This window comes from Corythoichthys intestinalis, chromosome 15, assembly GCF_030265065.1.
Source record: "Corythoichthys intestinalis isolate RoL2023-P3 chromosome 15, ASM3026506v1, whole genome shotgun sequence".
Lineage (NCBI taxonomy): Eukaryota > Metazoa > Chordata > Actinopteri > Syngnathiformes > Syngnathidae > Corythoichthys > Corythoichthys intestinalis.
This window is the reverse complement of record NC_080409.1, coordinates 26,854,948-26,882,815: the sequence shown is the minus strand read 5'-3', so window position 1 is coordinate 26,882,815 and position 27,868 is coordinate 26,854,948. Positions and strand designations below refer to the sequence as shown.

The window sequence follows — 27,868 nt, the reverse complement described above, 5'->3', positions numbered from 1 at the left end:
TTGTTTTCTTCAGAAGTCATCTTTGTAAGTCTCACTGGAACAGCACCAAACCAAAGTTCCAGCATCATGTTGGGAAAAATGCTTTGTATTCATAAATGTGTCCTCAGTTGATGATGAAATAGGTCAATAATAACAAGCAACAGGAACATTATCTTTTCGACACAAGATGGCAGGATGGGACCTGATTGTCTAAAGTGCTACTTTTATTAGGTCATTTTTGTTTGACTTTGATTACTTTGACTTGGGGATTGCCTGTGAAGACAGCAATGAGAGAGGATGTATCTGCTGATTACTTTGACTTGGGGATTGCCTGTGAAGACAGCAATGAGAGAGGATGTATCCGCATGTCGGTGGAAATTAAACACGCAGAGTTTTGCCTGAAATACAACTTATTCTCTGTCATTTACTCCTACAAATGCAACGTTGAGATGCAACCACTTCAACAGGTTATGGGCTCAGGAGTCATTCAAAGGTAAAGTCAGTTTCCACCATGTAGAAGGTCGCGAAGGACAGCGTGCTCACGGACTGCTGACTAGCAGAAAAAGCTAACAAAACATATAACAAATATGTGCAGTTATTCACGGATGATTACTCTGGTGCAATTTTCACATATTTCCTGAAAAGAAAAGTGACACTGTTCTAGCAACAGAAAAATTTCTCGCAGATATAGCTCCTTATGGGAAAGTAAGGTGTATCCGATCTGATAAAGGGACTTAATATACTTGCAATGAGTTCCCAACATTGTTGAGAAAAAGTGAAATAAGACACGAAACATCAGCGCCGTATTCCCCACACCAGAACGGGACAGCTGAAAGAGGATGGCGTACACTATTTGAAATGTGTAGGCGCATGCTTGTTGAAAGTGGGCTACCAAAATATCTATGGCACTATGTAGAAACTGCAGAAATGGTACGCAACAGATGTTATAATAGACGTTCAAGGCAAACTCCTTACCAGATGTTGACAAACAAGAAACCAAATATTTCCAGAATGCAAAGATTTGGGTCTGTATGTTACACATACAAACAAGACAAGGGAAAATTGGATTCTAAGTGTGGCTAAGGACAGTTTGTTGGCTATGACAAAAACAGTCCAGCATATCTAATCTACTCTCCAGACACAAAGAAAGTACAAAAACCTAGGCTGGTAAAGTTTGTGAGCAAGGTAGTCATAGCAAAACAGAAACAGACATGTGACATAGATCAACATGAAGATTACAACATGATAAGGTTACCAAAAGCTGATCAAACAAATGTAGAGGTAAAAAACAGAACTGAAGATCCTGTAGAACCAAGTGCACATAGTGAGATTCCAAAGGAAGTGACAAAATGTGAACTTGAGAGTAGAACGTATCCCTCAAGAGCGAGGAGAAAACCGAGTAATTTAGAAGACTTCATGACAGAAGACCGAGATAGTGATGGAGTTCATACCACTGTAGACTACTGTTACAGGATGGTAATTGGTATACCTCAAACATATGAGGAGGCCATGAATTCAAATAGCTCAAAAGATTGGTCAAAAGCCATGGAAGAAGAAATTCAGTCACTAAACGAAAATAAAACATTTACCTTGACAACACTGCCAAAAGGCAAGAAAAAAGTGGGGGGGTAAATAAGTTTATGCACTCAAAAAGGATGAAGATGGGAGAGACAAGTACAAAGCAGGGTTTGTGGCAAAGGGATTTAACCAGAAAATGGGAATAGACTACGGAGAGATATTTTCACCCACAGCAAATTTGACAAGTGTAAGAGTGGTGTTACAGAAAGCGGCACAAGAGAGTCTGTTGGTACATCAGATGGATGTTAAGACAGCGTACTTACATGCTCCTATTGACTATGATATATACATAAACCCACCTCATGGCTATGAAGAAAAAGATGGTCTAGTCTACAAACTTGAAAAATCACTATGTTCTCAAACAATCAGGTCAAAATTGGAACAGAGTTTTACATCAATGGTTAACTGACAACAATTTCACACAAAACCAAGCTGAACACTGTGTTTATACAAAAGAGCAAAATGATGAGAAGGTAATCATCGTCATATGGGTCGACGACTTACTTATTGCTGCGAGCAATGATTGTATTCTGAAACAAACAAAGGAGATGCTGGCAGAGAAGTTCAGAATGAAAGACCTGGGACAGCTTAAACATTTTCTGGGCATCGATTTCATTAAAACTAAAGATTGTGTAAAAATGTCACAGGAAAAGTATTCAAACAAGATACTAGAGCACTTCTATATGCTTGATTGCAAAATCAGAGAAACACCCTGTGAACAAAAGCTTGAGCATTCTGAGGATGCAATAAAAATGAGCAACGTGACGATGTATAGAGAAGCAGTCAGAAGCCTGATACATGTAACTGTTTGCACAAGACCAGACTTAAGCTATGTGGTAAGCAGGTTACCGCAGTACTGTACTAAACCCACAGAGAAGCAGTGGACTACTGTGAAACATGTCTTACGATACCTAAAAGGTACTTCTGAAAAGAGCCTTAGTTTCCAAAGAGACGACAATGCAAAACTTGGTATACAGGCATATAGTGATGCTGACTGGGCAGCTGATACTAGCGACAGGTGCAGTACTTCAGGATACTCTGTTGCTCTTGAGCAAGAATAGTTCTCCAATTTCTTGGAAAAAGAAGAAACAACCTACAGTCGCACTATCTACCTGTGAAGCTGAATATATGGCACTGGCTTCAACCATACAAGAATGCCTATATTTAGAACAACTACTAGGTAGCATTGATCATTATCAGTACACTCCAAAAAATGTACACGATGACAACCAGGGGACAATCGCTCTTGCCAAAAATCCTGTTAACAGAAAGAGATGCAAGCACGTAGATATAAAATATTATTTTATAGATATTAAAGTAATGTGAAAATTGAACAAAACTGAACTGTTTTCTGAGTGAATCTCGGATCCATGCGGACTCCAGTAGGTCTCTTGCAATATTTGCGGCAACTGTGGTATAATTCAATACAAGATTCATCTGAAAAATCCACCTTTTGCCACAAAACAGTGAAGTTTGGTGGTGGCAAAATCATGGTCTGGGGTTACATCCAGTATGGGGGTGTGCAAAAGATCTGCAGGGTAGAAGGCAACATAATTAGCCTGAAATATCAACAAATCTTAGCTGCCTCGTACATTCCTACGAAGCGGGGGGGCAAGTTTGCGTGACTCTACCTGCAGGGGGGGGTCCTGGGCGGACAACCAGACCTCCTGTCCCACCTTTTATTCTGGGGCTGGTGAACGATGGAGATCGGCCAGTCTCTTGTTTTTCTCAGCGGTGCGAGCGAGGGCAGCCCTAACAGTCTTCCAGATTTCCCTAATCCTGCCGACGTGGTCCTTCACAGCAGGAACGGCTATTTCCTTTTCCTGCTCTGGGAACAACGGAGGCTCAAAGCCATTACAAGCCATGAAATGGGACATACCAGTGGCTGAGCAGATGAGCGAATTATGGGCATACTCAACCCATGGAAGGAAAGTGCCCCAGGAGACCAGATGGTGGGCGGTAACACAACGCAGAGCAGCTTCTAGGTCCTGGTTGGCCCTTTCCGTCCGGCCATTGGTCTGGGGATGGTATCCTGAAGATAGACTGGCTGTTGCCCCCACCGCCTTGCAGAACTCTTTCCACACCACCGAGGAGAACTGGGGACCACGGTCTGAAACGATGTCTAAAGGGAGGCCATAAAGCCTGAAAACATGCTTGACCAAGAGATTGGCTGTTTCAAGAGCAGAGGGTAGTTTGGGAAGGGGAACATAGTGAACAGACTTGGAAAAACGATCGATAATGGTAAGGATAACTGTGTTACCGTCAGAGTGAGGCAGACCGGTTACAAAATCAACTGCGATGTGGGACCAAGGTCGACTGGGATCAGGGAGAGGGCATAACAAACCAGCGGGTGGCTGATGGGAGGCCTTCCCTCGAGCACAGACTGTGCAGGCATTGACAAAGTTACGGACATCTTTGGCCATACCAGGCCACCAGAACGATTGTCGGAGGAAACAGAGGGTCTTATGGACCCCAGGGTGGCAGGTTAGCTTGGACGAATGGCTCTATTCAGACCGCACGCCAGATTGGACATATAGGCGGTTTGGGGGACCGTTTCCTGGATCCGGATCAGCCTTCTGAGCTTCCCTGACCAGTGATGGGATCTCCATCTAGCTGCACCGACCTCACAGGCTGAGGGAAGAATGGGCCCAGGGTCTTCTGTGTCCAGATGGGGAGAATGTAGCCGTGATAGTGCATCAGGTTTGCCATTGCGTGAACCTGGGCGGTATGATAGTGTAAAATTGAAGCGGGAAAGGAACAATGACCAACGGGCTTGTTGGGGATTAAGACGCTGTGCTGGATGTAGGAGAGGTTCTTGTGATCCATCCAGATTAAGAATGGGATTTTAGCGCCTTCCAGCCAGTGATGCCATTTCTGCAGGGCCAAAACAACCGCCAACAGTTCGCGGTTGCCCACATCATAATTTCTCTTGGCAGGGCTCAACCGCCGGGAAAAAACAGCACATGGATGCAATTTCTGGGTAGTCGGATCCCGCTGGGACAAAATAGCCCCTACTCCAGTGTCTGATGCATCCACTTCCACCACAAATTGGCGTGAGGTGTCAGGGTGTTTGAGGATAGGGGCAGAGGTGAAGAGGGACTTCAAACTGGAAAAAGCCTTACCGGCGGCTTCAGACCAGGCGAAGGGGATTTTGGTGGAAGTGAGTTGGGTCAGAGGGAGTGCCACCTTGCTGTAATCCCCAATGAAGCGATGATAGAAATTGGCAAAGCCCAAGAATCTCTGTAGTTCTTTGCGGGTACTGGGAGTAGGCCAGTCAACGACTGCCTTTATCTTTATCGGGTCTGGTTTGAGTTGGCCCTGGGCGATGATGTAGCCCAAAAAGCTCACGGCCGACACATGGAACTTGCACTTTGCAGGTCTAACAAAAAGCCGGTTCTCCAAAAGTCGCTGCAGGACCATTCTGACGTGATGGCGATGCTTCTATAGGTATGGGAAAACAAGTATATCATCAAGGTAGATAAACACAAAGTGATTCAGAACGTCTCTGAACAGGTCGTTCATGAGTCTTTGAAAGACAGCGGGGGCATTTGTTAGACCAAAGGGCATTACCAGGTATTCAAAATGACCAAGGGGAGTGTTGAACGCAGTCTTCCACTTGTCCTCCTCACGGATTCGGATGAGGTGATATGCAGTTCTGAGATCCAGCGTGGTGAACAGCCTGGCGTGACTGAAGGGCGTGACTGAAGGGCTCAAAAGAAGGGTCAATTAGAGGCAAAGGGTACTTGTCCTTTATTGTTATCTGATTTAGGCTGAGGTAATCTATGCAGGGCAGCAGGCTGCCATCCTTCTTTCCCACGAGGACGAAGCCTGCGCCAAGCAGGTGAGGAGGAGGGACGGATGATACCAGAAGCCAAGGAGTCTCTGATGTAGTCTTCCATAGATGCTCTTTCAGGACCGGATATGTTGTAGAGTCTGCTCGATGGAAGGGGAGCCCCTGGCAGGAGATCAATTGCACAGTCATAGGGGCAATAGGGAGGCAGAGTGTGGGCGAGGTCCTTGCTGAACACTGTCGCCAAGTCATGATATTTAGGGGGCACATTGGTGAGGTCAGGAGGCACTGGTGGACAGGTTGGCTTTCTTACCGGTCTACCAAGTGGGTGTGCCAAGCCAAGACATTCCAAAAGGCAGTGATTGCTCCATCCCACGATCTTTCCCTCCGTCCAGTTGATGTTTGGGTTGTAGTGTTTTCCAAAAAACAGCGATTGCTCCATCCCACGATCTTTCCCTCCGTCCAGTTGATGTTTGGGTTGTGGTGTTTAAGCCAGGGGAGACCAAGGATGACATGTGCTATTGGTGAGGAGATAATAAACAATTGTATTAATTCATGATGATTTCCCGAGACCTTGAGCATGAGAGGGATGGTGCGATGGGTTACAGAAAACAGCTTTCTACCGTCCACGGCTTCTACTACCTTGGGGGCCCCGAGGGGTTCGAGAGGGATTTTGGCTTCGTTCGCAAATCTTTCGTCCATGAAATTGTCATCAGCACCTGAATCAATGAGAACCTGAAGTGGCTTAGCGTCCAAACCATGGGAGATGCTATCAGGGAGTACGATTCGTGACAGAAGGCGAGGATCTGAGGACGTTTGGTTCAGTAGCGTGCTCTTTCCCTGGTGAGCCCTGTCTTTTAGCCATGCTGAGCAGGAGATCGCAAAGTATCCTGTTTGTCCGCAGTAAAAGCAAAGGTTATCTTGGCGGCGCCTGCGGCGCTCGTCCGGACCTAACTAGGTTCGCCCAAGTTGCATAGGCTCCTCCAAAGGAAAAGGGAGTGTCAGTGTCGGAGTAGCATTAGAGGGTTGGTTGACTGCACCAGCTGATGGTGACTTGAGTGGCGGGCACAGGCGTGATTTACTAGCTTTCTCCCTCCTACGTTCCCTGATGCGATTATCAATCTTTATGGCTAAGGTGATTAGCTCTTCTAGGGTGGAAGGTTCATCCCGTGTTGCTAGTTTGTCTTTGATATTATCTGCCGCATTGCGTGTAAAAATCGAGACTAAGGCTAGCTCATCCTAGCCACTTTCTGCAGCCAAAATATGAAACACGACTGAAAAGTCTGCCACTGATTTGGAACCCTGCTGGAGGGAGAAGAGGCAGTTTCTGGCCTCTCTCCCACAAACAGGGTGATCAAATACCCTGCAGAGTTCCCCAGAAAAAGCCTCAAAAGTCTTTAACCAAAGTGCAGTTGCCCACTGACCAGCCTTTCCCCTCAACAGATTAACACAAAAAGCAATCCTGGCAGCATCGGAGAAGTAACTAGAAGGTTGCATATTAAAAACTAGACTGCAATTGAGCGAAAAATGACTGGAAGAACCCAACTCACCAGAATAACATTCAGGAGTTGGAATGAATACATCCGGCCGAGGGGGGGTCAGTAGGCCACCAGTTGGGCTACTCACAGATTCAGTAGGACCGGCCCTGGATGTGGGGGATTGCGAGAGCGTTTCTCCTAGGCTACATAGCACCTGGTCATGCTTGCCCAGCACGATTCCCTGGTGTCCGAGGGCGTTTTGGAAGGAGTCGGCGGTCGCTTGGTCCATTTCTGTAGGCCAGATGATTATGTCGGGGCAAAGTTGGCAAAATCGATGCGGACCAAAGTGCAACCAGAAAATGGAAGTGGAGTGAAGGGTTTTTATTGAACAATGGCTATGGCTGTGGCTGTTGCACAGGCTGTGGCTGAGGCTGTGGCAAGTGATGGGTCCAGTGACACTATTGCGCCTGTCATATTTGTGTGTGTTTTCTCAGTTCTTTTTTCTTTATGCAGCACCTGATTGAGCCAGATTGGCGGGGTAATGCGACAGACCTGTGCTTGATTAGGAAAGCTCAGTATTTAAGGAAGCCTGTCACCATCTGCAAGTGTCGGACTATTGCTTGCTATTTGCCTTGCTTACCGCCTGTGTGTTCATCGTCAGCCTTCGAGTTTCCCGACGTTCTACGGTCGTATTTTGGTTTGGTCATCTTTACTTTAGTGCTCTTTTGGGCTTTGTAGTTAGATTCTTGTACTCTGTTATATTCATGCATTCTAGCGTGCTCTCTTAGTTATACTTTGTTAAACTCACATTTTTCGCGTGCTCCCTTTGTTGTACTTTATTATACTCGCGTTTATTGGCGTGCTCTCTCAGTTTGTTATACTCGCATTTTTAGCGTGCTCCCTTTGTTGTACTTATTAAATACAAACATTAGCTCTACCTGATCTCCTGGTCTGTTTTTGGGATCCACATCAACGGCTTGCCGTTCATAACAGCCGGCTCGCGCACCGACGCAGGGGTTGCTCCATGAGCTCGCTACAAGAAAATCACCTGACTGATGCATGAAGTCATTGAACTGTGTCGACACAGTCATGACGCGGCAAACTGGTTCAAAAGGAAGCGCGTCTGTCAACGCGATGGAGCTGCTGAAACAATCCACATCTCACGGTTACTTCCTCGTTGTCTACATGCTGTGGAAATGGATGTAACACAGGGAAAACACACTTGTCATCTTCCATTCAAAATACAATTACTCTTAGTGTGAAGGGTACATGCGGGTCCGTTGTTTGCGGTGCGTGGAAATATCCCTTTCAATGCCTTCAAGAAGAGTCATTTCCATTTAACCTGCTAGCTTAGTGGTTAGAGCACTCGCCTATCATCCTTGTCGTGTTGTGCGCGTGGGTATGTGTCCTGGTCTGAACGTGTTGAACAGATTGCGTGGCTCCAACAACACTGTTTATATTATTAAAGTTTGTTGTTTTTTTTTCAGGTGAAATGTCTTATCTGTACTTTCAACCTGTCATATACAAACAGTAGCCACCTCCTCAATGCTGAAGCATTATTGGGCCAAGCATGAGAATAAAGTTTCTGATAATCCCAAGGTAAACACAGGTATAGAGCCATTCCTTTACTTTCTCACAGTAGCTTTTTTGGTAATTTATTAGAAATCGATAATTAAGCTATAATTTATTTATTGTCCACTTCAATTTTTCTCTGATGGGCTACGGTAGCACTTAGATGACGAAGAGGGCAGTCAAGGTGGCAATGCAACTGTAGATGAAATTGCAAAAGTGCAACGACGCATGGCTGAGCCGAACATGGCACGCAATGCAGATTTTCTTCAATACTGCAGGAGCCATTGGACATCTTATCCAAACCTCTTTCAACTGGCTAAGAAATTCTTGTGCGTGCTGGCATCGTTGGTTCCATGCGAGTGTGTGTTGTCCACAGCAGGTGAAATTGCTTGTTAAAAAAATAAATAAAAATGAACCAACTACATTTTAAACATGAAAAAAAAAACTGTTTTTGAATAAACATTTTATCAGAACAAAAAGTCCACAAGCATCCTCATTCACCCATTCATTTACTTACATTTTCCCATTATAATATATGTTCACATAATTCAAAGATATGGGAGTAATGCAATATGAATGCAAAGACTTAAATGATTTGATTTTACATGCTATGTCATCAATTCAGTGTCAGTCTGTCAAGTGGGTTGCCTGTAGGGATTTTTTTATGTCCAGCAGGTGTCAGTATTCAATGACACAGTATCCACACTGTGTCGACACGTTTCATGAGGTCTCACGGACCCATCACTAGCTGTGGCTGCGAGGGCTTGATGGGTGGGTGTCCTGATGGCAAAGAATCAATAGTTAATCAATAGTTCGATAAAAAATTGTCAGGCGTAGTTGGCCGATGTACCACTGGTGATTGGCAGAATCTTTTGGCACCTGATTACTGCCCAGGCTGCTCCTTAAAAGCAGTGTTGATTGTGATGAGCTGCAGGTGCACTCCCAGGTCTGCCAAGGTTGAGCTAACGCCACATAAAACAGGAAGTGTAACAACAATAAAAGCCAGTAGAGGGGAGTGTGGGCTGGGACCACCACAGCAGTGGCGGAGCTAGACTTTTATTCTTGGGGTGGCCAGGGGGTGGCCGAGGCTATTTCAGGGGGTCCACAGACTATAACAATACATTTGTTTCTTGACTTATCAATTGCAATCAGAGTGTCAAATGTTGAAATGTACATACTACGCACACAGGTGATGAGATTTATGTATATAATTTGTTTATTAACTTGATAATAACTATTTTTTTACAAAATGGTGAAAATGCACCAACACATTCACAGTTACTCATACGACCCCCCCCCCTTCTCTCTTATCAATCTATCTTATGAATAGATGATGCAATTCATCATGCAAATCATTTGTTATAATTAGTCTGAATTTGTATGTCATTATGTCACTAAATTATTTCCAGGAGATTGTAGATAAGTGATGTATGCAAAATAATTAATCCAAATATTTTAAGATAACTATTAAGATAAATATATTTCCATACAATGGCTTCCATACTAGTGGTATGGAAGCCATTGTATGGAAATATATAGTAGAACTACTACTGTAGAACTAAATATAAAAAATCAAGTTCCATACTTTCCATACTCACGTAGGAAACCTGTATCTGAAAAATTACTGCTGAAGTGAGCATGTGACTGCTTCTCAGACCAGAGAAGCTGCTTCTCTGCTCTGACTGACCTGGTGATGGGCAGTGTGTGCCAGATTCTTTCTCATCCTGAGCCTGACTCGTCCCAGACTTGGATCGCTTTAAAAAGAGGTTATAAATCTTCGCCCCCTGCCTTTTCATTCTGAACTGTCCCTATGAAACAATGAGCCAGTCCTGTTAACGTTACTCCTAGCATCACTCATAATCACACAATGTTGGTAAATGATTAAATCCCTACTTCAAGCCTTAAAAAATTAAGGGCAAATAAACCACCATAGACATTATTTTACATAATATAATAATACATATATACATAATAATACATAATAGACATAATATTCTGACTTTTAAGCTAGTTGATAGCAGGCCCGGCCAACTACCGTGTTCACGTGACGTTTCATTTAAGGCAAGAGAGCATGAGACAGCTGGCTAATGCTCTACAATTATTGGAGAAACATGTATGTAAATAGCGACCCAAATGAATTAAATATAGACGTTAATATCGAGCGGCTGTTGGAAGCTGGACGACATGAGATAACGTTAACATTTGCTTGATGCCGTGGCTCTCTGTTTTAGCGACAACAAAAAATCTCCTTCCTACAAATTTAAACATTGACTCATTAGGACACCAGCATAAAACTTACATTACGACGAGGATTTCAGTGGCTTAAAGGCAGGGTATCCAAGTTCGTCTCCTTGTTTGTTCTTGTCACTTTGTTTATCTTCCGTGTTCCGTTCCGTCAACGATGACCAAGTACTCAAATCTCAAATCTTCCTCCGTTTCAGTGGCGATTCTTCTTCTCCTCATGAAAGCGAATTTGCAACGCTTTATGGTACATAGCGCCAACTACTGTACAGGAAGGACTTAGCGGTCGGTGCCGCGATATGTCGTTGTCAATCATCTGGGGTGGCACCTGGGGGGGTCCAATCAGATTTTAGGGGGGTCCAGTGCTACCCCGGCCCCCCCTCTAGCTCCGCCACTGCACCACAATTACTTTCATATGAGCCATTTCTGAAACCAATTGAATAATTAAAAGATTATTAGCAATTGTTTCTACAAAACGGATCAGCGACAAGACTTTTGTCAGGGATTGTATATTGGCACAAAATTGCCTCATACTATTTACATTTTTAAATGAATTGTCCATTTACTGAATGGTTTAACCCTGTTTAACAGTCTATGGGGCACGTGATGATTTTTGGTCATTGAAAAAAAAAAAAAAAGCAATTTAATTTTCAATATTTTTGTACATTTAGAAAATGTTAGCTTTCGATGTCCAAACCATTTTTACTGGGGCCCCTCGCTCTTTTTAAAAATTATAGGATAAGGAAAATGAATGCATATTTGTGTTAAATAAATTGTTTTCATTTTCTTTTTTTTCCTCAATTTTTAAAAAATTTGTTTCCTAGATGTTGTTTTTTTAACATTTATTTTTGTTTCATTGTTGATTGCCGCCGCTTTTAAATTGTGATGCCACTTCCGGTGTGCATTTCCGTGTTTGTTCCCCGCTTTGGTAACTGCTTCCCCTCCTCTACCATTCAGTCATGATGAGGACGCCGGTGTGTTAGTACAACAACCTACGTGCCAACGCCTCTCCATGAGTCAAGCTTGCGTGGATTGTTCAGGACTCGATGATTTGATTCCCCAAAAACACGGTTATTACATCGTCCAGTGGGTAAGAATTTTCTTTTAATGGTTACAGTGGTGCTAAAGTTAGCTTAGCACTTATCGAAAGTTCACCCCGGCAGCAGCGGTTCACATTCCCTATCCGTAAATATTTGAGTCAGACTTTTACTACGAAATACTTTTGACGAAATTACAGCAATGAGTCAACAAATTCAGTTGTAGAATGGCCAAGGCTGGAACTTTAGTGTATGTCACCATTTCTTTCATAGATTATTTACATCCCAGTGCGAGGGGAGAAATTATTTTAAGTAGCGTTTCCCAACTTTCATTGGGTTAATCCACACGTTTTAAATTGGATAAATGTAACTGTCAATTTAAGGTCATTGACAGAGAAAAACAAGCAGAAATACTTGATAATCTTATGTCCCTGAAGTCTCTTTACACATTAAATGTGAAAGCAAATGAACAGACAAATACTGTATCTTGAAACTAGTGCTGGCAAGCGATTATATTTGTAATCGCAGTTAATAGCATTTTCGTATAGTTAACTCCAAGATAACTCACTTTTTTATGTAAAAAGAAAAAATAATTGATTTGTCCCATTATTTTATCAAATTTTAATACTCATGCCGTCAAGCGACTAATAGATCAATCGCATGCAGTCCATAGTTTACTCGCGATTAATCGAATTTTGTTTCCATTGTTTTCATTTTCTTTCTTTTTTTTTTTAATTTAAAAATGAGTATATTAAGTTTTAAATGTTCACCTATTAGCACAGGAGTTGACCGATATGCTTACCTCACAAAATTCCAATTTAAGCTTCATTAGAAACAATTTTTTGGGCAACTTTACATTTGTGAAGATGAATTAAACCTCCATTTTCCCACAAATAACTTCAAATAAAAGCATGTTCAATCACAGATCTGAGGTCAAAGATTAAGATGAGAGGGACATATTTAATCGTGCACCTATGAACGAGGGCATGTATACCAGTGTTGTAGAACTCAGCCGGTTGATCTCTAAGCCAATTCTTGACAGCAGTTTTCACTTCATTGTCATTGCCATATCGGTTGCCCCGGACTCCTTCTTTCATTGGACCAACGAGGAGGTAGTCTGACGGTGCCAAATCAGGAGAATATGGCGGATGTGGTATCACAGTCCATCCAAATGAAGTGATGACCTCCATGGTCCTGATGCTTGTGTGAGGACGTGCATTGTCATGCTGGAGGAGCACATTTGCCATGTCCAAGTTGGGCCGAACACTAAGAGTCTCAATGTATACCTCAGAGTTAATGGTTTCCCCCTTCAATAAAAAACTTTTTGGTTCGTGGTGAATTTGGGTGACGCAATTCCACTGATCTCCTTTTAGATTCAGGTTCAAAATGGTATACCCATGTTTCATCTCCAATAATGAGGGATCAGAGGTCAGAGGGGTTTCTCCCTCTGAAACAAGAAATTCGATTACAGCTCTTTGTTTCTGATGAGCTTCAAGAGGGGCAGCCATTTTGTAAGCTAGTTTAGGCTTTAAAAATCTGGGAAAAAAACACATATAACAATCACAAAAAGGTGTGTCCTATCATGTTTGTGCCATATATAAACAAGATTGGTAAAATCCTGTATGAGCAATGCACTTGAGTGCATTACTTTTTGAATGCCCCTCGTATTAAACCTTCACAAGCACATCATTAGTTGATTCAAGCATATCAAAGCTCACCTGATAAATGCTGGAAATCAGTTTTATATAAAAACTGTCAAGGCTATGAGAAATAATCAGCTTCCCTTTTTAAGGGGTTCTATGACTTCCTTATTTATCTTGAATAAACAATAGATTTCTCGTCTTTTTTGACATGCCCACTTTCGTTTCACCAGCGCCTCCAACATGGACGACCCCAACAGACCTCAGCGCAAAATGTCCACGGCAGGGGACAGCCTGTACAAAATCCTAGGCTTGCAAAAGGGAGCATCGCCCGAACAGATAAAAAAGGCCTACAGGTGGGTTTGACTGTTAACCTAAACAATGGCTTCGAAGATCTAATGTAGCATGATTGTGGTTCTCGCAGAAAGCTGGCGCTGCGGCACCACCCAGACAAGAACCCTGACAACCCCGAAGCAGCTGAAAAGTTTAAGGAGATCAACAACGCAAACTCCATCCTGAGTGACGAGAACAAGCGTAAGATCTACGACGAGTATGGCTCCATGGGCCTCTATATAGCCGAGCAGTTTGGCGACGAGAGCGTCAAGTATTACTTCCTCATGTCCAAGTGCTGGTTCAAGGTGAGTTGCATTTTCATTGGTCGAATGGTAAAGCGATTCCCCTCCTATTTTTAGAGTGTTCTGGGGGTAGGTCTCAAAAACTCGCTTGCTTTGTTCTTGTTCTTCTTGGTGAGGACACTATCTAAGATTGCTAGTCTTATTCGTTGGCATATAGAATTAAACATATTAGGTATATTCTAGGGATTTTTACGCACAGATCCACTGAGCCCGGTTTTTGATTATTTTTTTTTTTTTTTTGGAACTTTGTGTTTATTTAACACACAAGACATTAGAACACAAAACAATCCTTGACAACGTCATCAGTATTATACAGAATGCATATATACACAGGGACAGACAGACAAATCAGATCAGGTAAATGAAAAGCGGACACATTTGCACACGACTCATTATTAACCCAAATACTATTATTTTTTTCTTTTGATAAATTACATTACTCAGTTGTGGAACTAAAATATGGGTTGATATTTGTGCCCTAAGAAACAATGTGAATTTCAAAACTGAATGGGAAATTCTAAACTTGAATTTGAAATATTCAAGTTGAATAGTTGAAACATAAAACTGTATTTAAATAACGGAATTTGAAATTGTATTGTTTGAATTAATTGAAAACTGAATATAAATAATTTACTTTCAACTTTGTAATTCACCTTCACAAAAATTCAACTCCTTTAATTTATCACATGCAGGTCTCACGATACAAATTCAGTTTGAAAAATACAATTTCAAGTTGAAAATTTAGGAATCTTTTGTACTCAATCGTACATATGTACGGGTACAAGCAATCGATCGCAGGTTACAAAGATGTCCTCTGGGCCAATCAGTGCATTTGTTTTCGATCACGTGGCATGCATGTAAATGCCAAATATTAATTAAATAGATAATGCTTTCCACATGATAACCCATTTTTGTACTCTGTTATAAGGAAGAAGAGTTTGGCTTCTTTTGCGTGTTAAAGGTGCAGCTTGGACAATATTATTCTGAGCTGCAAATTTGATTTACTTTAACTGCTTTCAATAAAAAGGAAATGCAAAGCTTCATGGCATTTTTTTAAATTAAAAAATAACACAATCACCATTTCTGGTTTATAGATGCATTGATACTCTTTGCCAAATTGGGAAAAAATGTCTCAAGTTGATAACATGAATTAATTAATGAATTGTTGTAGACTGTAGGTTTAGAGTTAATCAGTAGAAGGTACTATGTGCGCTCTTCGGCTGTAATTTTCATGTCTTGGGGCGAATATGATGTTTAGGGAGCGAGCCGAGTGGTTATAGTTCATTTTGAATGTGAGAAAAAGAGGGCCCATAGTTACAAAACTTGACGTAATACATAAAAACAGAACAGTTTTGTGTCCTGCACCCAAAACAACTGTGAGACCTAAACAACAAAAATTGTATTCCCTCTGTTTTGTACAATAAATCTCCTGAATGAAAGAAAAGACTTTAGTCATCAGCAGTTGAACTTGGGTATTTTATTATTATTATTTTTTAAAATCTGATCAAATCAATTTCTCAAAATGTTGCATCGTTGCCATCTCCTCATGGTTTCGCATCAATAAATGTTTCTTAGCTTGCGTAACTTCTCAATTTTCACGTGAGTCATCAAATTTCAATTCCAATTTTTTATGCCAATTATGTTTAAGAAATTACGGTTACCTTAATCGACCAAAATAATAAAAGTTTAGTCTGATTTAATGTCAGACAGTGACAAATATGTAAACTTTGGGTTTTCATAAACCTATGACCCGCTGTGATTGTTCAGGCCTTGCTGGTGTGTTGTGGCATCTTTACCTGCTGTTGCTGCTTTTGCTGCTGCTGCTTCTGCTGCGGCAAGTGCAAGTCTCCCGAGGAGGACGAAAGAGACTTCTATGTGAACCCAGAAGACCTGGAGGAGGAGATCAGGGATCAGGACGAAGGTGTGTGGCAGTTTTCTTGAACTTTCTTCAACTTCTTTACTCTGTGCATTTTCACAATGTCTCCTGTGTGCTGCATTCGGGAAAAATCTGGAAATTGATCTGTCTGTTGGCTGGCTAGGTTTTTCACCTTATGCACTTATATGAAGTCATCTGCATGCCACAGTCAAGAAAAACTAGTATTATTCAGCCCTCTGACTATTCAAAAAAAAATTTCTTCAGATTTTTTCTGAATTGTGTTGTGTTGTGTTTCACAGCACGAGACTCTGTAATAGTTATTCAGCCCAGTTCGTCCGCCACTGCCGACACTTCTGGCAAAGCTGATGCCATGTCAGGTAAATTTGGGTTCAACCAGAAGTGGGCGATTGGAGTTGTTTGACTTGAGTCAGATTAAAGAGCATTAAATGTGAATACAAAATAAAATATCTGAGTCTTTCTTCAAACTATGCCGAATTGCAGAACTTTCTTTTAAAAATAAATGAAACTACATGAGCTTAGTATCAAACAGTATAAAGATTTAAAAAAATGAGGATCTAAGTACAACAGAAAAAAATGGCTAACTTGATAGCAAAAAGTGTGCTATTTTAAATTTGATAAAATGCTAACTTTTTTTTTTTTTTTTTCAAAAAACAATGCTCTTAACAAATCGTTCAAACACACATTCCCGCAAAAAAACTGCCAAATATACCTTTAAACTAAATTATGAATGCATAAAACATTAGCTCATATAAAAACATGAAAAAAAAAAAGTTGTTCTTAACAGTGAGCAGCTGAATTCAGCCATGTTAAACGAGTTGTCATAATCACTGTTGCCACTAAAGGGAAGTATATCCACCCAAATCGATAAAACTAAATGCAAATACTTTCAATTACAGTGCCAATCTAATTAAACTCAAGCAACTCAAAACTCAAAGCAGCAAAATTTGATTCAAAGCTTTTTTCTAAACGAATTACTCGAGTTAATCGATTAATATTTGCAGCACTAGCATGAGCCTTAAAATTCAATTTGTCATGTAATTACAGTACTGCAAATTCTGTATCTGACTATAAGCCGCACCATCCAAATTTAATCAAATCTTAAGAAAAGCAGACATGTTAGCTTCACCTGACTATAAGCCTTAGTTGTTTGTTTAGAGATGGGATTATTAAATATAAAAATGTTGCACAAAAAAGAAAAAAATGCTTTTTTAACCAAATTTACATCAACATTTAGCTTCAAATCCAAGTCCCTGCCTGGGTGGGGCTAAAGAATTTTAGCACCTTAGCATAGCAGCTTAGTTGTAGCACACTGTCAGTCTGTCAAAGCACCAATGGCGAGCTATGCTGTAATGACTAAAAGCTCTTAATTGAGACTTTTCTGGCGATCAAGTCTCCATAATGCCTACAGAACTTGGTTAGCTGCATGCTAGCATAGCAGCGTTGAATGGCAAACTGTTGATCTTCATAAAAAAAAAAAAAAATCGGTCAAACCACCCCTGGTGAGCCTTAAATGGTCCTTCTGTAGAGTCGTAAAGGGTTTTCACTTGACAAAACTATAACCTCAACTATAACTCCCCTCGGAAAAAAACATAGCAACAAAGCTAAAGGGGCGTCAGACGATGCTCTCTGAACTTTGGCTGCTACACTCGAACCCCGATTGTTATCGGATAAAGGAACAGAAGCACTAGTAGGTGGAGCTCACGCAAAGTGGCAACATCACCATGATGCTCCGGGCTGCAAAGCAAAATCAATGAAAAGTTCCAACAAGGAAGCATGATGCTAGTTAGCCTGTCAAGATCCACAGATTTGTTGAGAAATATGACCAATTGACTGAAAATTACTGTAGGTTTCGGCTAGCATGATCTGTGACTTGCTTAACTCAAATAATGACCTAACTTGACTTGCTTGAAATACAGAGGACATTTTAAATTTGAAGGTTTTGACTCTACACCAGACCCCTACCTCTGTGAAAGTCCTTTTCACCTTTATTTTAACCCAGTGGTCTCAAACCGGTCCTCAAAGGGCCGCAGGGGGTACTGGATTTCATTCCAACCAAACGAGACAAATACCTTTTCACCAATCTGGTTTCTTACAAGTGTAATCAGTTGATTGCAATCAGGTGCTGCTTATGTTAGTAGAAACCTCATTGGTTGAACTGTTTGTGCTGGATCTGTTGGAACAAAAACCAGGACCCACTGCGGCCCTTTGTGGAGTCGGTTTGAGACCGCTGTTTTAACCCTTAAAGGCATGCAAAATGACGCAATTGTCAGATAATCCAAAAATTGGAAAAATAATTTCTTAATGGAACCTTTTTTCCAAATTTGTTAAAAAAAAAAAAAAAAAATCAAAATGAATCTGTAATCGTAATGTGTGCTCGAATATCTATAACCATTGCTAAATCCTGATTTTTTTTTTTTTTCCCCTCATGGAACCTGCAGATGCATGTGTTGAATTGAAAATTTGCAAATTTTTTGAGAAAGAAATTTCAAAATTCTGAATTAGTCTCAAAATCATGAAATTCTAACTGTATCAAATGTAATACATTTGGAAATAAAGGGTTAAGGTGATCACTGTAGGTTTGCAAAATTTCCGATTCTTAGATTATTCGTGATTCGGCCGTGGAAGATTTGAGAACGATTCAAAAACATCCAAATTCCGATTATTGAAATATGTTAAGTAAAGCGGAACTAAAACATAGTCAGCGCCGTCTTCGGGACGCAATGAGGAACGGACCGAGAGTAAACCTGATGCTTGTCATTACCCAGGTAATGACAATGCTCAACTCACGGCTCTGGCTCAACTCATGCCGCGCTAGATTAAAAAAAACAAAACAAAGCAATAATACCTGAATACTGCCGACAGCTGCTACAAACTACTACCACATAATGCCAAGGTAGATATCACATGTATAAAGAACTAGATGGGAAATGACAGACGCGGCGGCGTTAACAACACATGTATGGTAAACGAGATGCATATGACAGACTTTTTGGCGTTGGTAAACAGCCGCCATCTTAAAGCAGTAGACTTCCTTGGTAGGTTGTTGTGGCGAACCTTATTAACTTTTTATCTAAAATACTCCTAAATCAGCAAAATCTTGACTTGAATCGATCTTAAAAACAGTTTTAAAACTTTCACATGTCGAAAGTAGACAAGGGAAATTACGGAATAACGGGAGCAATTTTAACAACTTTAACGGTTGATTCACAACATTAAATTAATTGAATGAAGTTTAAAGCTGCTGATACAGAATGGGGACTTGAGTATTTTATTTACTGTTTTGAACTGTTAACTTGATACTGAAATATTTGTTTATTTAAGCCTGAGAGGATTTTTGCACAATTTTTGTAACTAATGTATGAAACATTAAAAGCAGAAAATAACTGTGGGGGGGGGGGTGCTTCAATAATCGAATCGTAGCCTCTGAATTGTAATCGAATTGTTAGGTGCCCAAAGATTCCCATCTCTAGTGATCCCAGCATCCCAAAAAAGAGATGACTTATTTTCAGACTTTTTCCCTAATCAAAATTCTGTATTTTACCACTGCAGGCGAGGACATACCCATCGTGATTCAGCCTCTCCCCAGTAATGGCTCTACTTCCTCCACTGCCGCCGTGTACCTGAAACTGGAGCAGTGAATTGCTGCCCTGAAACTCAGAAGTTTGGATCCATCTGGGAGGGGTTTCTATTTGTACAGTTGTTTTCTAGGGCTTGTCTTTTGGTGCCATAGGGTCTGTTTTCAGATCCAGTCATGTTTTATTATGATATATATAAAGGACGATGCGAGAAGTCTCAGGCCACCGTCATATTTTTTTGTTTGTTTTTGTTTTAGTGATGTTATAATGAACCATACACAGGAGTGGGACAAAAGTAAGCTTAAACATTTGTTGTATTATGTATTGTATTATTATTTTTAATTACATTTACAGTTTTGTGGCATCTTTTTCTTCCTTCCCTCTCATTTTTTAAAATTACCTTTATCACTTATTTGCCTTCTTTCTTTACTACTTTGTTTCACCCAGCACAAATATATATTTGTCTTTTTTTTTTTTTTTTAAATTAAGTGCGCTGTTTTTGTCTTGAAAGCACCATCGAAGCCTCTTTGAGCACTTTTAAAACACGAGTTCATTATGCCAACGTGCCAAAAATGTTTGTCTTTACCAACTAGTAAGTTAACTGACTAATGCCAAAAATGAAGTGTTCATTCTCCAAAATTTAACATGACTTGAAATTTTACCTGTTGGCTGCCAATGACAGTGATAGACAAGCCAAATCTGCTCTGAAAAGGTTTTGTTTTTCATTGATGACACAGTAAATTTGGCAGATCGCCACATCCAGCACTCAAATTAAGGAAACACATCAACGACATTGCTACCCTTCTAACCACTTATTTGGTATTCTTTCATAAATTAACCTCTCAGTGTCACTAAAAAATGGTAATTTAGTGCCATCTCCGTTCACTTTTCACACCTATCGCTGTCAATTGCAGTTAATGTGTTAATTTACATTGCTCAGAAAAAAGTTTGGCTTCTGGGTGACATTTCTGCTTAGCCCTAAAATGCATGATGACGCCATCTGAACTCTGTGTGACTTCTAGTTTCTGTGTTGCAACCTGCAGATGAGGAAATATTTCTTAATTTGTGAACCCAACTTGGAGAATAGCAAGTTTTGCGAAAAGTGCTGAAACGAGCAGTTAGACGTGCATTTCAAAATTTACAGAAAAATTCAGTAAAGTTGATCATCTTGGAATACCTTTCTTTTATTTTTATTTATTATTATTATTATAATTTTTTTTGTGAATCACAGATTCATGTACGGTACATAACTACTATGATTAGGAAGCACAAGACAAACACTTCAAGCCTTTTTAGCCCCAAAATTGCTACATTGTAGTGGTTTTCGGTACAAGCCTATTACACTGTGCAACACAATTTTTAGCATTTTAGGTCCGACAGCCCTTCTGAACACATTTTTGGGTGCGGAGTCAACAATTGATCTGTTTTTCCTCCATCACTTCATGACTTTTTTCTTAAAACACAAAAAACACTACTTAACACAGTAGCTTGTTTTATATAAATAATTCTGCAATTAACATAAAATATGGAAGAAAGATGTGATTGCAGTGCCTATTTTTTTAATTTATAAAGGGTAGTTGTGTGCATGTAGGAACATAGTAATTAACTGTGGAAACAAAAAAGTGAGAAAAGCTTGCATCAATTTTGTGTTCTGCACCCACATTTTTTAAAATAACAGCTGTCAGACCTAAAACAACTGAAACAATATTGTTTCCTAGTGTTCTAGTTCATTTTTTAAATTTCACTTTTATCCAGTGTGTATAAAATGAAGCCTTAAATTGTGATCTTGTTTGGTCCTTTTTCTTGTTCGATGTTCATTGTTTGTGAGAGTGCCAAGCGGTCCGACACATGAAATGTATTTGAATCACTTTAGTCATGAATAACTTGAATGTACATCTTTTCAGACATTCCTGTGTATACCTACTCTCATTGCTGTAAAATAATTTTTTTCCCTGGCAAAATAAACTCAGATGTCCCTGCACCATTGGAGTGGACTCTGCTGGTAGTTTTATCTCGAGTCCTAACAGATAGCACGTGTGGGAACAGGTTGCAATTTTCCCAGTTTGATGGCTGCGGAGTCAGAAAAGCAACTCCTGCTGGAACCTCTTTCCTGGTTTGTTAAATTGTATATGTTGCACCCACCATTTACAAGCCGTCACCAGTGTGTCTGGTTTCAGTTCGGGCTCTGAGGGCAGCGAAGATGGGGAGTGGTCCTGCGAAGATGGCGGTGAGGTGGACACGCGGGAGAGTGGTGACAGACGTTGGGCCAGGAAGAGACTCTTGGTTGCCTTGGTCGTCAGCCTGGTCTTCATGGTTGTGGAGGTGCTCGGTGAGATGATTGCTCTTTTAATTTTATACACTTGGCATTAATCTCGGATCTAGTCCTCTCCAATAGGGCTGCAACAAACGATTACATAATTGAATCACTTTTTGTGATGAGTTGACTAATTGGCTTATTTACTGTTCTATTACCTATTACTCTGAGCTTTACATTTTATCTAAAAATGTAAAGTATATAGCTTTCTATTCAGTATCCTTATAATTCTGCAATATTTTGTTACTTGCACCCCTTAATTCAGTTATAGACAGCAAATCCAATTCAACTGTAAAGGCTGGGATGGACTGATCATGTTTCACTGCTATTAATGGTGATAGACATCAAATCTAATTTGACTGTCAAAATGGATTACACGTCTATCACCATCCATAGCAGCCAATGAGTTAATATTGAAACATTTAAATAAATGGTAAATAAATTTTAAAAACCTGATTTTTAAAAAAAAAACTGATTCCGATCCTCTGTTTAACAAATTAAAGTGGAAGGTTTTAAAGTTTTCTGAAAGCGGCCCCTGGGAAAAAAAAAAGCCCCTAGTCTTGCGTGAACACTGTTAATGACTTTTTTCCTTTTTTGTTCCCAGGTGGGTACGCTGCACACAGTCTGGCCATCATGACGGATGCGGCACATCTACTGAGCGACGTGGGTAGTATCTCCCTGAGCGTCTTCTCTCTCTGGATTTCAGGTCGCACACCTAGTCACACCTTGACCTTTGGATGGCATCGAGCGGGTGAGTAGGTGCCGTGGCTTTGTTTCACTACCTTTTTCAATCTCTTTTTCTGTCCGACAGAAACTGTCGGAATGCTGGCGTCTCTCTCGTCCATCTGGGGGTTGTCGGTGGTCTTGGTCTGGTCGGCCGCTCAGAGACTCTCCAACGGCAACTATGACATCGACGCCAATATCATGCTGCTTACTTCAGCCTGCGGTGTGGCCGTCAACATCATGTAAGTGGTCCAACTCGGACAAGCGCGCCCCAGGATTTTTCCTCACGCTTTTCCTCGCATTTAGAATGGTGCTGGTTCTCTACCAGTCGGGTGTCTCGCACTCCCACAGCCATACCGCCCCCTCCAGCAGCCTGCAGAAGGACGAGTCGCGTCGCCCTGCTAACACTAGCATGAAGGCCGCTTGCATCCACGCGGTGGGAGACCTGATCCAGAGTGTCGGTGTGCTGATGGCAGCTGCTATCATCCATTTTTGGGTATGTTGTGGTGAAATCACCTCACTAGCTGCCATTGAGGTTATTAGAAGAACCAGAGCTGTTTTTACCATGGCCACCCAGGAATTTAAGAAGATTACAATTTAAGGGGTCGACAATACAAATGGCCCGGATGTAGTTTTAAAACCATAAGAGCCACCAGAATGCGGGCCAGTGAAAATAATGCGTCAATTAAAAAAAAAAACCATCTGATTTGACATTAATTCCCAGTGGTTCCATTTTTTGATGACGTTACGATTACCGGTACGCCAGCCGTTGCTCCCCATGGAGTGTAAACATACGTCATTCGCTCCCACACGAACGCACGCAACCTGATGACTGCTGCTGATTGAGTGCCAGTGTCTCAGTGCCCACCTAAAATTATACTTAAAAGACGACATGTTTCTGGAATCCCCAGCATCTGGCCAAGCACCGGGCCACAAGACCTCTCAAGGAAGAGAAAGTCAGTGGAGGAGTTGAGGGAAAGCGAAATCCAATATTAAAAGAAAAGTTAGAAAAAGTTTCAGCCGCAGTGGCGAGATCGCTGGAATTGGCTCTGCTCCAATGAGACAAAAAACGGTGTTTACTGTGAGGTGTGCACATTAATGCCCACATTTGCAGACATGTAAGTTAGAGAAAAGTTAACGAGTATGAAACCTATGGTACGAACATAACGTGATAATTCATCCACGTGACTACGGAGAAAATAATATCGTAGATTCGTAATAAAGATGGTTTAGCTTGAAAATCGTTAGCCATAATTGCCTTAGTCAGCTCTTCTAAATTGTTGCCACGACAACCAAGCTTGGGGAGACTTCCAGAGGGCGTTAAGAGGAAGACAGGAAAGCTTCGCCCAGGCACTGGGCTCTCCTCCAGCCCCGCCTCCCTATGGAGCTCCCCCCAAAAATGTTGGCTATAATGTTGAATTGATTATGGAATTGGAATAGGATTATTTGTTCTAGATTCATGTTTTTCCACCCTTTTTTGACCTGGGCCAGTGAACCTCAATAGCCCTAACTTCCCTTATTGTCTACCCCTAAACATTAACAATCGTCCTACTGTTATAACAGCTTTATGATTTCATAAATTAACTCATTGGCTGCCACTGACGGCAATAGATGTCCAATCCACTCAACTAGGAGGAGCTGGAAGTGATCAAATGATCACTGCTATCCCTCAGAGTCTTGACACTATGTGATCCATCCCAGTGAATACAGATTTGGCTTCTATCACTGTCAATAGCAGTGAAATAGTTAGTTGTAAGGCCACACTGAAAAAAAAAAAATCTACAATCAACAATAAAGCCGTGGTGATATCAGAGCTGTATGTTTTCAGGTAAAAGGTTGATTTTTCAAATGAAAATGCCAAAATTTCCCAAATATGTTTTTTTGAGAATATTATTTTAGAGAAATGTATATGTTTCCTGCAAAAACCTCAAAGTTGGGTATTTAAAATTAATATATTTTAGCAAAAAACAAATTAAAAAAGTTACATATATTTCATAAAACCATACAGGTTAGTATTTAACTTTTCAAAGCAAAATTTCCCACAGAAACCTTGTGAAATCCCAGTGGTATATAAGCGCGTCTGTGGCCAATCATTTAAAAAAAAAAACAAAAAAAAAAAAACCGGAAGAACAAAAAAAGTATCACCAGATGCGGTTAAAACCCGTATTTCAAAAATAGTTTTGAGGAGAAAAAACAATATTTGCCAGTGAAAAAAAGCCTTATTTTGGCTCATATTTTTATTTCACGGTAGCCTGCCTGGAAGGTGGCCGACCCCATCTGCACGCTACTCTTCTCTCTTGTGGTCATGTGGACCACCTTTCCCACCGCCAGGGATGTCTTCAGAGTATTGATGGAAGGTAAACACGACCTTCCAATGCATCACATATGACATCCACTCAAAATTGTAATTAAATGCCACACGGACACTAGTGTTTTTTTCTGTCCAGGCACTCCTCCTGGAGTCAGCGTAACCTCCGTGCAGAATGCCCTACTATCAATGCCAGGCGTGTCGTCGCTGCACCGCCTTCACGTGTGGAGCCTGGACATGACGCACTCGTTGCTTTGTGTTCACATCACTTCAGGTATTTTAAATATCAGATTTTTCTAACAATAAGTCACACCCTAGAAGAAGTTACACCGGCTTAAAATTGCACAATAAGAGGAAGATAAATATATAACTTCAATGTTTGGGAGGAATTTTATTTTATCTCTTTGTCTGCCATGGTTAATCAACTTATCGGTTATCAGATGAAATGCCAACTATTTTGATCGTCAAATCGTTTAGAGCAGGGGTGTCCAAACCAGTCCTGAAGTGCCTCTGTGATTCCTAGTTTTTGTTCCAACCGATCTAGTACAGAAGGTTGAACCAATGACTAGTCTACAAAAACAAGCAGCACTTGACTGCAATCGCTGATTACATTTGTAAAACACTAGATTGGTGAAAGATGTTTTCTTGTTTGGTTGGAATGAAATTCTGCACCCACTGTGACCCGATGAGGAATGGTGAATAGCGTAACACACGTAACACATCACCTTTGCTCATTAATATTCATGACGTCAGCAACTGTTGCTGGGGGGGGGTCAAACTTGTGTTTGTCCATCATGCTAGATGAATCTAAATAGTGTACGAACGAGATGTTTAATGAGCTAAACCTACCAATTCTGTCCAAAAATGATGTCCCCGGTGCCAAATTCACTGGTAAAGATGTGGAAGAACATACAAATGTTCCGTTAAAGAGATTGCTGAAAAAGATGGGAAAAAGAGCAGACCTGATCCAGAGGGAGGTTTTTTATCAACCTTTTTTTCTTGTGTGCATTGCCTTAAGCCACTGACAATGACATTCTCTTGTTTCAACAAGTTATCCTTTCCCACCATATGCCGTCTTTCTTATAATATCCTCTAGTTGTCTTACATCTCTGACCGTTCTTGGAGGTAATTTAAGTTGCTATTTTTGTGTAGCGATCGCAAATGCTACTAAGTGACAGCTAACGAACACTTAGTTTTTTCATTAATAACAAATCTTAATTCTATTTATTAATTTACACTTCCCCTTTACTAAAGTTCTTTACAACCGAGAAGGTAACAACAGTGGCAGTCAGATACCATTTTATTTTTTTTCCAGGTCCTTCATTGTCAGACAGAAGCAGCACGGCAAAACACCACGCTAAAAAAATAACATCAAAATGGCTTACCTCGTAGGGCAGGCTGTGGCAGGCAATGGATTAGCATTGTCATCTGTAGGACCATGGCGCCCAACAAAATGTTTACTGCATATGAATATGAATGGCTTCACCTTGCTGGCGTAAACTGGTCTTTTGGGCGTCCGCACAAGTTGATCCATTGTTCATTTTTTGTTTTGTTTTTGGCTTCGGGAAATGTATGAACATCCTTCATATGTCGTAATGTCTAGAGTCGTTTCTATAAGTTCCATAGCAGCAGTGTTTAATCGGCATGTTCTTTTTTTGAAAGATTACCGGCAGAAAACAAGCAGTACTAGCATGGGTTGTATGCGAGCGCGCTTCTAAGTTGACAGCCTTCCGGTTTACGATGGTGACGTCACGCAACATTGCAGTCTAAAAATAGCATTCGTGCGGAACACTATTGTTTGGAGACCCCTGGTTTAGAGACACTGTTGACCTCAAAATTGTCCAAACCTCTTCTTTCATGTCTTAATACCAATTCTTTTTTAAAATGGTATTTTCTTTTAAAAAGGTGTGGAACAGTAAGTTTTTTTACATTTAAAAATAGGAAAAAACAGTATTATTATTTTTCTTATCTAGGTATTCATTTTAAATGTTGACAGAAGGAAAAGGGTAAATGGAGAGTACTTATATTGCGCATTTATCTTCATTGTTACAAAGCCCAAAGTGCTTTACATTAGCACACATTTACTTACCCATTGGGGGCAAATTAGGGTTGTGTCTTGCCCAAGGGCACTTTGACAGTGGGCAGTTGTAGCCGGGAATCAAACCGCTGACCCTATGGTCCCAGGACCACTCGAGCTACCAACAGCGCCACAGCCTCAGATCTTGGAGATCTGGGGTCTCCAAAGTAGAGATCGTCACACTGCTTCAATACTCGATGTTTCTTGTAACATATTAACATTTATTCGGATAAAATTCCATTGAATTTCATGATAAATTGTTAGAACATTTCAAATCTCAAGGATTGCCTTCACATACAAGAATAGCCTAGCAGCCTGCCAGGCTTATAAAGCGCTGGGGGAAACGTTGGTGTAAGCATGTACTTACTGTATATCAATACAGAGAAAAATGCAGATCCACATGTCATCCTCAAGAGGGCCACGAAACTCCTGCGCTCTGAATTCGGACTAACCTCAGTCACCATCCAAGTGGAACCCTCCGGAACTTTGCAAAGGAACGTGTGATGAGCAGATCAGGTGGAGTTTTTTTGTTTTTTTTCATGGAAAATGAACAATAAAATGCTAATTTGCTTAGCTGGAAGCCAAATTACAGTGCAACGTCCTCAAATCTTGTAGTTCAAACTAACATCGAAAAGATTGTTACATGGGTTACACATTTTTTAATTGTGGTGTGAGGCCATCAGAGAACAGGAAATGATTTCTTTTAAAATTGTTATGCTAATCATGATCAAGGAAAAAAATGTGTCATTTTTCTGTTGAAATTTTGAAATAGGTTACCAAACAGGATTTTTTTGTTGGGGGGGGGGGGGGGGGGGTGTACAAACATGCTTTGGACACACCAACTCCTGAATGAAACTTTTTTGGTCCTTTTTTTTAATTTTTTTTAAAGAAACCTTTTCACATGGAAATGGGGGGACTCTTCTGAAACCATATTTTCACCTTTTAAGCAATGAGATCTACATTAAAATTTCAAAATAAATCCCAACAACTATTAAACTCATTCTGTGCCAACAGCAAACATCCA

At 40.7% G+C, this 27,868-nt stretch overlaps 2 protein-coding genes across 4 annotated transcripts; both read left to right on the top strand.

Moving 5' to 3' along the window:
• The first annotated feature begins 251 nt into the window (after positions 1-251).
• Positions 252-19,636, top strand: LOC130931403 (dnaJ homolog subfamily C member 5-like). 3 transcript variants are annotated; one of them, XM_057860167.1, is made up of 6 exons: positions 252-472; positions 13,549-13,671; positions 13,740-13,953; positions 15,718-15,871; positions 16,126-16,203; positions 19,397-19,636. In XM_057860167.1, the coding sequence occupies exons 1-6, from the start codon at positions 267-269 to the stop codon at positions 19,483-19,485; spliced, it is 864 nt and encodes a 287-aa protein (XP_057716150.1). In that variant the 5' UTR covers positions 252-266; the 3' UTR covers positions 19,486-19,636. The 3 variants fall into 3 exon arrangements, with proteins under 3 accessions (XP_057716150.1, XP_057716151.1, XP_057716152.1); XM_057860169.1 differs by lacking the exon at positions 252-472 and adding an exon at positions 11,563-11,728; XM_057860168.1 differs by lacking the exon at positions 16,126-16,203.
• A 1,768-nt stretch (positions 19,637-21,404) lies between these two features.
• On the top strand, positions 21,405-27,625 carry LOC130931402 (proton-coupled zinc antiporter SLC30A2-like). Its single transcript, XM_057860166.1, has 8 exons — positions 21,405-21,535; positions 21,600-21,751; positions 22,341-22,487; positions 22,548-22,701; positions 22,766-22,955; positions 24,711-24,816; positions 24,907-25,041; positions 27,227-27,625. Exons 1-8 carry the CDS (start codon positions 21,489-21,491, stop codon positions 27,346-27,348), a joined length of 1,053 nt encoding a protein of 350 aa, XP_057716149.1. The 5' UTR covers positions 21,405-21,488; the 3' UTR covers positions 27,349-27,625.
• The last annotated feature ends 243 nt before the right edge of the window (positions 27,626-27,868 follow it).

Coding starts and splice junctions, on each gene's coding strand:
- LOC130931403 (XM_057860167.1), top strand. CDS start 267: ATGAGAGAGGATGTATCTGCTGATTACTTTGACTTGGGGATTGCCTGT. Junction 13,954..15,717: donor TGTCCAAGTGCTGGTTCAAG/GTGAGTTGCATT, acceptor GTGATTGTTCAG/GCCTTGCTGGTGTGTTGTGG. Junction 16,204..19,396: donor CAAAGCTGATGCCATGTCAG/GTAAATTTGGGT, acceptor TTACCACTGCAG/GCGAGGACATACCCATCGTG.
- LOC130931402 (XM_057860166.1), top strand. CDS start 21,489: ATGGCTGCGGAGTCAGAAAAGCAACTCCTGCTGGAACCTCTTTCCTG. Junction 21,536..21,599: donor CTGCTGGAACCTCTTTCCTG/GTTTGTTAAATT, acceptor GTCTGGTTTCAG/TTCGGGCTCTGAGGGCAGCG. Junction 25,042..27,226: donor TTGTGTTCACATCACTTCAG/GTATTTTAAATA, acceptor ATATCAATACAG/AGAAAAATGCAGATCCACAT.